This window comes from Bos mutus, chromosome 12, assembly GCF_027580195.1.
Source record: "Bos mutus isolate GX-2022 chromosome 12, NWIPB_WYAK_1.1, whole genome shotgun sequence".
Lineage (NCBI taxonomy): Eukaryota > Metazoa > Chordata > Mammalia > Artiodactyla > Bovidae > Bos > Bos mutus.
In genome coordinates, this window is record NC_091628.1 from 66,630,604 (window position 1) to 66,642,940 (window position 12,337).

The 12,337-nt window shown below is 36.3% G+C and overlaps 1 protein-coding gene across 4 annotated transcripts in view; it reads left to right on the forward strand.

Moving 5' to 3' along the window:
• GPC5 (glypican 5) overlaps window positions 1-12,337 on the forward strand; it is a 1,591,779-nt gene that overhangs the window by 904,688 nt on the left and 674,754 nt on the right. The window contains exon 8 of one of the 4 annotated variants that reach the window (XM_070380658.1): window positions 303-334. The exons of the other annotated variants lie outside the window; for them this stretch is intronic. Coding sequence (XP_070236759.1) covers window positions 303-304 — 2 coding nt within the window. The 3' untranslated portion in view covers window positions 305-334. Of the gene's footprint in view, window positions 1-302; window positions 335-12,337 lie in introns of those variants that run through there. 4 annotated transcript variants of the gene reach the window in all.

The window sequence follows — 12,337 nt, forward strand, 5'->3', positions numbered from 1 at the left end:
TGTGCACATACTTCCAGCATGCATCTCTTCCCATAAGGACACCAGTCCTATTGGGTTAGAACCCCACTCTGACCTCATTTAACCTTAGTTTTCTCCTTAAAGAAAGAGAACCTTAGTTTTCTCCTTCTCCTTAAAGGCTTCATTTCCAAAATAGTCACTTTGGGGGTTAGGACTTCAATATATGTATTGGGGGTGTGTTTATTCAGATTGTAACTAATGGTATATTAGGAATCGAATATTGTTCCCACTGTCCAGAAAATGTTCTCCCTTTATCTGATAGTAACATTCAAATTTTGTTTCAGGAACCACCTTCTTTGAACCCATGTGTTACAGGTAAGAATAATCTTATTCCTGTCTCTTAGAAGGAGAGTAAGCCACATTCAAGCATTTTATTCCTCTAGCCAATGTGATCATTTGAGGGGCAGGCTAGTGACCCAAGCCAGACCAGTATCCTGGAATTATTACTGGACTAAGCTAAAAGAGGATTTCTTTATCCATTTTAGCTGAGTTTTTGGTTTGTAGTGAAAGTGTTAGTTGTTCAGTTGTGTCTGACTCATTGCGACCCCTTAGAATGTAGCCCACCAAGCTCTTCTGTCCATGGAGTTTTCCAGGTGAGAATACTGAAGTGGGTTGCCATTTCCTTATGGTTTGTAAAGCTGTGGCAATTATTAGCCATGCTGGAATGAGGTTGCTTGGAAGAAAGAAAAAAAGTCAACAAAGAAAATGGCAGTACTCTGAATAGGGAGAAACTCCTGATTTCATCTGAGTGTCCACATCCAGCCAAACCTGAATCTCAACTATCCCTGGGCTTTGCTGCTGCATAAATCAACAGATTACCTTTTTTTAACTAGTTAGTTTAAATTTGGTCCCTGTCTCTTGCAATGAAAATAATTCTGGAAAACAGAGTTAAAGTCTTTAAAACTATGAAAAAGTAGAGACAGAAATAAATTAAAAGGGCTTAAAAGAAAACTTTAAAAGACTTAGAAGAAATCCTCCTTATGAATACTAATCAGGCATGAGGATTAAATGGAATACCTATAGCTGGAGAGAGAAAATAGTTATTTTCTTTGAATATATTCTTAAATCCAGACAACTAAGTTAGTATGTCTTTGCCAAGAACCAAGCCCATTACATTATTCTTTAGAGGACTATTAACTCCCTATCATTCAGGCATCATCTTTCATACCAAATGTTTATTTTATTTAAGACCATTTAAGAGTTTTTCTGCCAGAATCTGATTCTCTTCCAGAATTATTGGTGTAGGAACCAGTAAAAGGAGATAAAAGTTTGGGGGACTAGAAATCTGCGTGTCACAAGTGATTTATTGAAGACATGGACTTACCATGGGAAGGATGATAGAAGTTAATCACAGAGAAAGAATGGAGAGAAATGGGTGCACTTGGAGGCGGAGGTTTCAACAAAATTGAGATACAATGTTTTGTTTAAAAATCTTGGAAAATAAACTTTATTATCAAATTGGACAATGACAGTCTCAGTTTTCAGAGCTGAAACTTTTCACAGTAATGGTATTTCAGGGAATAGAAAAGGGGAGTATATTGAAAGGCATTTTGAGTAAAAACAATGACTATAGCTCCTTTTTGGGACATGGTTTGAAAATAGTGCATTCGGTTTTTCCGAGTGTCTCTGACTACAGCAATTTTACTGAAAAGTGTTGAAATGTGTCATTTTACATTCTGGGGAAAAGAAATTACAAGTGAGTTTTGAAGTTGTCATCTGTCTCTGGAACCAGCATCTATTTCTTTGAAGTTGCTGCACTGTGTTGATCTAAAGGTAGAGAAGTATTAATCACATTAGGGAAAAAATTAAGGAAGCCGTTTGAGTTTCAGCATAGAATTTTCTGCCACATATCTACCAGGTTCTGAAGAAACAATTTCCTCTTGGCAACTAAATACTTTCTGAACTCAAATGCTCTAACAACACAGGCTATTACAGCCAAGGAAAGAGTAGAAAAATCAGAAGTCTGCTCAGCTCGTCAAGACTTCCTGTCAGCACTTGATATTCTGTCCAGTTTCCCTCGAGACAGCATCTAATTGATTTTTAAGTGACCGCAGTATCAGCCTGTACCTCACCTTGCAAACCATTTCTAACATGTTTGTGTCTCTCTGAATGGACATGCTCAGAATTAGACTCCCAATTTATCAGACTTGGGTTTTACTGTTTTGTTTTTTTCCCAGCTTTTTAATAGCCCTTTCCTAATGGCTATAGCACGATTTCATTGATTTTTTTTTCCTAATAAACTTCCTCAATTTTTAAGGTACTCTTAGAAAACATTTTCACGTTTGAAATAAACTTCATGGTATAGAAAAAGTCATCCCAAATCTGTTTCTGATCCCACTTAAACTGCTATTGATCCCTTTTAGGGATATATCAAACTAGATTGAAAATTCATTAGGACTTGTGCTTCATAGCTATGAGATGAACCATGTGGCATGCACAAAAAGATTAAGCACATGACCATAAGCCCTAAGGCTACAGCAAGTACCCCAAACAATGTGCATATATTAAGCTCACAAGGTGTGATACTTACATGAGGGGGATCTCTGAGTAAATACTATAGAATACCTTGAGAGGTTGGTACAGGAAGTAAAGGTGTATTTAGAGAAAAACATGAGATTTTTCAGACCCATAACTTGAACTAAACTGTTGTCAACAGAAATGGGCAAAAGTTAATGGATCTAAGACATACCTTAGAAGCTGATGGCAGAGAATGAATAGAATGGGGACAGCTAGGGAGGGTTAGAGGCATCAGTGTTGAATTCACGTTTTTAGTTTGGCTAGTTTCATGGATGGCATTCACCCCTGAGTTGTGGTAACGTCTGATAGATTGCTGTGATAGGAAAAGATGAGTTATAGATTTCGACTAAGGTAAATCTTAGTTACCTCAGTCATCTTAGAGTAGAATGTAAGATTCAGGAGTGTAGAGTTAATGGATGTCAGGATTGCAGGTATAAATTGGACAACCTATAGTTTTAAAAGCCTTGAGAGTAGATTTGTATGCTTAATAAAAAATAGAATACCCAGGATCTGACTTTTTTGGCGCCTAAAATTTAGGATAGGCCAATGAGAAGAATCATCAAAGAAAACAGAAAATTGTGAGAGGGATAAGAAGACCCCTGAACTACAGAGTAAAAAAAAAAATTTTTTTTCAAAAAGAATGGTCAAGTTAATTGTGTAGAATGAAGCACAGAGGGTCAAGGAAAGTTAAGATAGAAGAATGCACTTTGAGTCTGCCAGTTTGTCAGGCAGATGGGAGTTTTTCATAGTTACCAACATTCCTAAGAGCTGACGTTAATGTTTATTTGAACTTCAAGACCTATTGTTACTTTAACCTCACTGTCACTCCTTATTGACCAAAAGGTTCGCAAAATGATTTATATAGATGTTCATTCAAAGTATTCAGAGTTCTTCTCAGTACCCCAATATTGATTTTGGTTTGAGTCAGCCTATCAGAAAATAAGATTGAAGTCATTTTGATTTTCAAAATAGTGAATTTTGCTTAACTGCATTTTGCTTGAACATTTGTCCCCAATTAGGAAATAAGTGGAGAAACAGCTCCATGAAATGTCTTAAATGTTACCCAATTATCAGTTAACATAGACTAGTTATTTGGTATTTAAATAAAATGGACTAGCGTCCATATTCCACAGTCTGTGAAAACTCCATGCATTTCCTAAGATTTCAACAAATTCCTGGCAATTTACAATTTTATTGTTCGTCTGGTTCCAAGATCATCCTGCCCAAAATGTCAATAGCATTGAGGTTGAGAAACCTTCCCCTAGAGAGAGCGATCTTGTTCACTTTCCATCTACACAACTGGCTAAAGAGCTCTAAAGTATTAATATTTTGTTCTGTATGACATCACTAATAAGTGACTGTTGAATTTATTCATTAGGATAATTTGTCTGCTCATGTCAGTGGGAGATTGTCTAAATATGTGGTGATCAGAGGGAAAATGTTGGTCGCTTGTCCTTGTCTGTTCCTTGTTAGGAAGTCATGTGTAAAGATGAGGTGTCATTTGCCTGTGAGCCACATCCCTAATCTTGACCAACCATCTTGTCAATGTTATTGCCACAGTGGAGACTTGGAGGGAGGTGGAAGAACTCACCATAATTTCCTAATCCTTCCTGGAAAAGCTGGTATTAGAAGGTCAGCATTCAAATGTGAAAGCAATCTGCTTAACTTACAATCCAGAGGTGAATTTAGAGTATAGCGGTCAGTCTTCAAATTCTGGTCTCTGACTATGAAAACGTGTTTTATTTTTAAACATATCATTTTTTTCTGTTTTTTTTTTTTTTTTTTACGGTTAGACAGTGTAATATTTTCTGACTTTTTAGCACTGGTTTTCAGCATTGATTTTTAAATTAGTTCATCTTAATTATAAGTGATTCTGTACACTAATTCTAATCTTTTCATTAACCACTTGGAGATTTTTGAAGTGTGGTAAAATCCATACTCAGTGATGATGATGTGACGTGAAAATTTCTTTCAGTTTGTTTTTGCCATGCTGGATCATGCTTCTCCCACAAGGATGATGGTTGCTTTGTATGGGGTTATTAAAGACCAGCATATTCTCAAATATTGTGTGTGACATCATATAAAATGAGTTACTGTACAATATATTATCTAAGTCATATATTGTGACTCAATTTTGCTTTATCATAAATCTAATAATTCTGAAAAGAAAGCAAAGATCACTGTTTTCCAGAGCTGCTGTTAATTAACACATTGAGTATATTCAGCACATATGTGTATGTCTATAAAACCTATTTGTTACTTCTGAGAATCCCATGAAGAAGGTATTTGATGGCTATTATGAAGAAATTAAGACTTAGAGCAAGCAAATATAAACATTTGAGTAGTCACTTAATAATTGAACTATGACTCACATTACCATATACAACAAATAGGGAAAAGGAGTACATCAAGGCTGTATATTGTCACCCTGCTTATTTAACTTATATGCAGAGTACATCATGAGAAAGGCTGGGCTGGATGAAGCCCAAGCTGGAATCAAGATTGCTGGGAGAGATATCAATAACCTCAGATATGCAGATGACACCACCCTTATGGCAGAAAGTGAAGAGGAACTAAAAAGTCTCTTGATGAAAGTGAAAGAACAGAGTGAAAAACTTGGCTTAAATCTCAGCATTCAGAAAACTAAGATCATGGCATCAAGTCCCATCGCTTCATGGGAAATAGATGGGCAAACAGTGGAAACAGTGTCAGACTTTAGTTTTTTTGGGCTCCAAAATCACTGCAGATGGTGATTGCAGCCATGAAATTAAAAGATGCTTACTCCTTGGAAGGAAAGTTATTACCAACGTAGATAGCATATTCAAAAGCAGAGACATTACTTTGCCAACAAAGGTCTGTCTAGGCTATGGTTTTTCCAATAGTCATGTATGGATGTGAGAGTTGGACTGTGAAGAAAGCTGAGCTCTGAAGAATTGATGCTTTTGAAGTGTGGTGTTGGAGAAGACTCTTGAGAGTCCCTTGGACGACAGGGACAACAGAGGATGAGATGGCTGGATGGCATCACTGACTCGATGAACATGAGTTTGAGTAAACTCCAGGAGTTGGTGATGGACAGGGAGGCCTGGCATGCTGCGGTTCATGGGGTCGCAAAGAGTCGGACACGACTGAGCAACTGAACTGAACATATAATTGCTCTGTAATACTATTTAAATTGTTCATATTCTTAGATACTTTAGCCAAGTATAAATCATATTTTAATAGAAAATAGAATACTTCAGTAGTATTTAAAACAGTCTATGAAACGTTATTCACTTCAATATATATTGTATTTCATTTCAAGCTGCCTGATCCAGCCTTTCACCACTAAGAACTATGACAGAATTCTTAATGTTTAAAGTCTGGTGAGAAGGCTAAATTCTGGTAGATATAATGCTTGTTCTAAACTAGTGTTACAGAGGCAAGTACAAAAAGGTGTGAGTAATGGAAGGGTACCTGTGTTTAGTATCTCTCAATCCACAATCAAAGACTTGCTTCTTAAATTATTTCTGTGTTTCCTCTTGTGTAATAATACCCTGCTTGGTCCCTATGAGCAGAAGTCAGAGCTGGCTCAGAATTTTGTGTGTTCATACTGATAGTTTTGTTACTTTTTCTATAGATTACTAGCAAGGGGTTGGGCAGATGGAGCCTGTCTGTATACATAGTACCAGAACATGAAAAAAAAATTCAGGAGGATATAGTGATAGGACAAATGCAGTGTTTTAGGATATTTAAGGTCGTGACAGAATGTGAAATGACTGTATGTAGAAAGTACAGAGCAAAGCAAGCAATTCACCATGAATTGCTGAACTGAACTGAATGAAAGCAACCATGGTGGTGGTTTTAATTCTGTTTTGTCAACATCTTATTCAACTTGAACAAATTATCTAAGAGCTATAGAAATTACATTTATAGTAGAAACTTTGCATAGTAGAAATGTTATCCATTTATCTCCCTTAGGTTCTAGTACAATAACTCTCCTAGCAGGGGTAACACATGATAAATATGGTTTGGTTAACAAAATCATATTTTATATAATTGCATACTTTAAATAAAACAGCGATCCCTAATTTACAAATATGTAGTAATAAAGATCAATGGCTAGCTAATTCTTCATCTATATGAATATATCTTTCTTCTGGCAAACGATAATCGGATTATAAATTACAGAATAACCTCAAGCACTTAATTTACAGGAATTTACTGATATGCTCAGCCAATGAAATTTGGAGAGAAAACAATTTAACATGTGTGTAATGTGTGTTTGCAGCAGATGTACAGCGTTTTATGTGTACACCTGTGTACCCGTGTTCATAGATTTGGTTTTAGGCAGAGTTTCATTCATAATACAGGTGAATACCATATGCCCATTTTCACATTAGCCTTCAAATAAATGAAGATAAGTTTGAAAGAAATTCCCACTAATGAAACTTAAAATGGTGCTCACAGCTGACAGTAATATTTAAAGCCCTCAAGAGGACAATGGTCTTCACACCATGTGTCTTGGGCAGACTTCCTGAATACTTCACCTTCTGTGTCCATAGAGGTGGTCATTAAAAGATGCTGGCAGAGCACCACTCCTCCATGCTATAGGCAATGCTATGGAGACGTTCATCAAAATAGCTCGGATGACTCTCACTGCTGGTTTCTCCACTTTAGCATTATCACTTTTGATACATGAAAACAACCACAACTTACCATTGTTTGCCAAAAAAAAACTATTGATGAAATATGTAAAATCTATTCAAGGAATGCATGTACAAATGAGTTTTGAATGATTGACATAATTGGATTTTCAGACTTTTCTAGATCCTGCTACATGAGGATGGAATACAAAGTAGTAAAATATAAAGCCTGAGTTGCTTTATGATGGCATATGGCAGGTCATTTTCATTTTTTGAAAAAAAATTGTTTATACAGCATGTATGAAAATTAAATAAATCTGTTCCCCAAAATGGTCTTCAGATTAGAATTCCAAATTAAAATAATTAAATCCATAAAATATGGTAATAGTTTAAAATATAAAAATCTATATTTAGGATTTTACTTTGTCCTTTACTTTCTTTGCGATTCTTGTGCTATGTGCTTAACTATTTTGATTATGCCATGAAACATCGGTTAAACTACAATCTCTCCTAAAAGCTCCAGCAAATAAAAGTGAAGCTGAAAGGCAGTTAAAGTGGTATTGATGAAACGACGATGACTCAACCAATAGGCTGGACATACAGGAAGTGGTGTATCTAATAGCAGAGCGTCTGAAATGGAACTCTCAGAGGTCAGGAAATTTCTGGGGATGGTGCTATCAGTGTGGTAGGCCAGCGTTTGTGATTGGGAAAATAATGTTGATCTTGGAGGGAGAACAGTGAGCAGTCCTGAATAGAGATCTTAGTTCCCTGCCCAGGGATGTAACCTGGATGAAAGCCAAGAGTCCTAGACCAGCAGGGACTAGAGGCTAAAAGCAAAGTGGCCCTGGCCCTTGCTGCTCTTTGAAAGCAAGAATGTTTCAAGGAGGCAAAAACTGTAAAAACAGGCACACGGTTTATTATTAGAGGCACAGCACAAGGTATGGGAGCACACACAGGAAACAGTTTATCAACTCAGAAGCAGGGCAGAGATACACACCCAGAGAAGAGTGTAAGCATCCTGAGTGAGGAGGAGCGCAGTATAGAGGTGACATAAATCGTTTATATAGGACAGTCTTTCCAGGTGTTCCTTTACCCTTGGCCAACCACCGTGCTTCTTTCTTCACACCTGGCTAGTCCATGGATCCTCCCCAAGAGGCATTTGCAGCTTTTTGCTACGATGAATCCCACCACAGTGGCCTATGCATGCATGGCCACACTTATTATGGGATGGGGCCCTCTCCCTTCTTGACCCTCAAGAAGCCTTCCTGTGCATGTGCAGACAGTAAAGCCTTCCTTGACCTCAAGAGTGGGCACCTTATCTCTCTGTTTTAGCAAAGTTCAGCTTTTACCCCTAGATTTGTCCTTGGAGTGTCTGGGTGAGAACAAAGCTTGAATTTTACTCCACTTGACAAATACCAGGTGTCTGGCCCTGAGGCCCACTGTCTCCTACCTCAGTGTGACAGAGGTGGCTTGTATTTGCTTCCATGCTTGTGTTCAGGGCATTCTTTCTGACTCAGTTTCCCTTTTGCTTTTCTACCTGCATAGTTCTTACCCTTCAAAATGCAGCTAAAGTTTTCCTCTCTTCCTAATGCCAACACAGATTCACTCTACCATTGCCAGTATAGCTAGTCTCCAGATACCTATCATAACACTCATGGTGGGTTATACGGGTTTATATCCATCTCTCCTGAAGAACAGTGAGTAACTTTATATACACAATGATGTCATATCTAAGAATCCAATAAGTATCTGATGCTGTGCTTGTCTTCTTAGATTCTGGTGTATAAGGCATTTTTAAAATAGAAAATATAATATTCATATTGATATATTGTAAATATTAGGATACTTAGACTACTGATTTGATGAATTCACTAGAAAAACTATAAATTCAAATAGGATTAAGATGCTTATAATGTATAGATCAAGTTCATGAATATTTAATACAATTTTTTTAACTTGGAATATATTTCATCGATGACCAATGTAGTTAAAATTGTTTAAATGTTATATTAATTATGTCAGTGACCATGAACATGTCAATGGCAATTATGAAATCCAGGCAAAACATAAGCATTCTTTGGAACTTTAACTTCTTCATTTATAAAATCAAACCAATAATCATATTTATTTCTCCAACAAGCAAATATCAGTAGTTCTTATTTATATATTCATATATAATTCATCAAAGAATATAATTAAAAAAGGAACAGAACAAAGCTAGAGTTGAATATCTTTGATTTTTGTCTTTTGCCATCAACTTAAAAAGTAATCAAAATGATTTTTCAATTCTCTATAGTGGTGTCTTTTTTTTCCCCCCCCAAGTGAAATGGTCATTCTTATAAATCACAAGGAAAGACCATATAAAATAGAAATTTAGAAATGTACTGAATTTTTCAACTAGGATTAGTTTCATCTGCATCCAAAAGAAAACACCAAATAACAGAAGGGTAAAGAATAAAACTTCTCTCATATAAAACAAGTGGAAATTAAACAGTTGGGAACTATTATGGTGTCTCTTATTATGAGGGACCACAGTTGAATTTTTATGTTATACTGTTCTTAATATATGACTAAATGTGCAGGTTCCAAGATTATTGCCAGAACTCCTGCAGGATATCCAACTCAGAAGCAGGGTGGAGATACACACCCAGAGAAGAGTGTGGGCGTCCTGAGTGAGGAGGAGCTCAGTACAGAGGTGACATAAATCACTTCTGTAGAAGAGTCCTTATATAGGACATATCCACATTCCAAGTAGTGGGAAAGTGAATAAAAGGTCATTCCTTCTGACACAGTTTTAAGTGGCCTTTGACCTCTGATGCTTCTACTTACATCTAATTGGCCCAAACAGTCACATGGCCAAACTTAGCTGTGTAAAGAGCTGGTCAGTATAACATCAGATAAAATCAACTTTGTATTGCCAAATAATAAAAGTTCATGGATAGCAAGTAGGAGTTGGTACCATTGAGTCCTGTTGTTAAGATAATTATCTTCTTTTCCACAGGAGAGCTTAGTTTGACCTAGTTTGCAGGCATAGAGATTGCTTATCATGACAGATCATAAGTAAAATATAAGTCTGTTGAATCTTCAGAATGATACAAGAAATACTGAAATCAGCAGGTTAAACTTAGCAAAGAAAAGCAGTAGGGAAAAAGAACATAAGCAAAGTCAGAAGCAGCTGTTATTAATTTAATCATATCTAATTTCTATACCTTTGTATATGTGATTAGAAGTTTACTTATTTTAATCCAAGTTTTAAAATCGACTAAGATATTTAAGGAACTAAAATATTTGAGAGAAATAAGGAAGTAGAAGTAGCATAAAAAAAAAAAATCAAAAGGTATGGAACAGCTGCATTTACTTTAAGAGCTTTCTCATAGACTGCTTGAATTGTCCTGTATGGCCCATGGTGTAGAATGAGAACCATTGGGTAGAAGTTATTCATTCATTCACTTTTATCACTTAATGAGCACCTGCTGTCTCAGACAGCATCCTGTGTCCTGTAAACGTAACTGAATAAATCAGACAGTGTCCCTGCACCCATAGAATTTACATTCTAGTGCATGTGGACATCAGGCAAGGAGAAGTATATACATTTCAGACACTACTATGAAGAAAACAATGTTGGCCAATGGGAGATAGCACCTCAAGCAGAGGTGAGCCACTGATACAGAGCATAAGTCTTCTGAGACACAGGACTCAGGGATTGAACCAGCTTGTGTCTTTATCTCTACAGCATCCTAACATTTTCCCAATTATCAGCATGTCTCTGCAGACCCTAGTCCCCATTGCCATCATCTGTCATAAGGGGTGAAGCTGTTAAACAAAGAAACAAAAAACCAAAATGTGAAGCAGATTGTATTCCTTTCCTCCTAACGTCCCAGTGATTCCATTTTGGAATTAGACTCTAAATGATTTAGCAGAGTCCCTGAAGTTGTTTGTAATGGATTTTGTCTCTATTCTTGGGCTATATGAACCTTTCTGTATGTAGAATACTCTAAACTCTTTCTTACTTCAGGATATTTGCATTTTCTGTTTCCTCAGCCTGGATTGCTTTCTTCCTAACCTGAGTTCTAAAAGGAATGAGGCTCAAGCCCCTGAAAATTGGAGTAGAGGCAGGAAGAGTTATTGGGATTATTGGATGCACTGAGAGACAGTGATTTCAGATATCTTTTCTAGTCCACATCTTCAGAAACTCTTCTGTTGAGCAGTTCAGTCGAAGTTGTCATGTAGTCACTCTACACTATTCATTCTTTTATTAGTATACATCAGTAACTGAAATGATCTAGTATCTTCATATCTTTACTTGTTAGTATCTGTTTCCCTCTTCCATTACATTATAAATCTCTTAAGATGAGGGAAAAGAACTGACTTAGAAAAAACAATTTGCCTATTTCCTAGATACTGCTTGTACATGATAGGAACTCAAGAAATACTTTTGAATTAAGTGACTTTCCTTCTAGGTTTTCAGAATATAACTTAAGTATGTTTGGGTACTAGATACGTAAGGTATATTTCTTCTCTTTTCAAATAATAGCTTGGGCTTTGGAAAATTAACTTTTAAAGCCCTACTAAAATATAAAGTTTATTTTCTTATTATATGTTTAATTTGACTTGTCTTGTCTTAGTGGAATATAAGCTTGCTGTGGTAGGAAATTTAATCTGCTGGGGTTAGAGGTATCTCCAGGGTCTGTGGATGCATGGGAGTTGATCAATTATTGAATGAATAAATTAGCCCATGAATATGCACACTTATGAATGTTATATACTGGAGTCCAGAGTTGTAAGAAAGACCCATAATATTTCCTAAAACTATATTTTTACATGCTTAAGAACAGATTGTATCTTCCATTAAGAAGGTAACCTGTTTTTTTTTGAAGTATCTGCCTCCTTGATTTAATCTAAGACTTCTTGGTACCACTTTCTGGTGAAAATGGTTTTGCAATAAGAATTGATCATTCAACTGTAGAAGTGGTTCAGTTAATGAAGTAATTGCTTTATCAAAAAAAAAAAAAGTCTGTGACTCACTGTTGATGGCCTGAGGTCTGGGCAGAAGTTGCCATATTTGCTTCACACCTACCTTTCAATACTCACCACTTACAGTTTGATTTCCTTGATAGTATTATTTCTTCTTCTTTGGAGTAACTAATGGTGTGCAGGAGCTGGCTCTTACCAGTTGATAG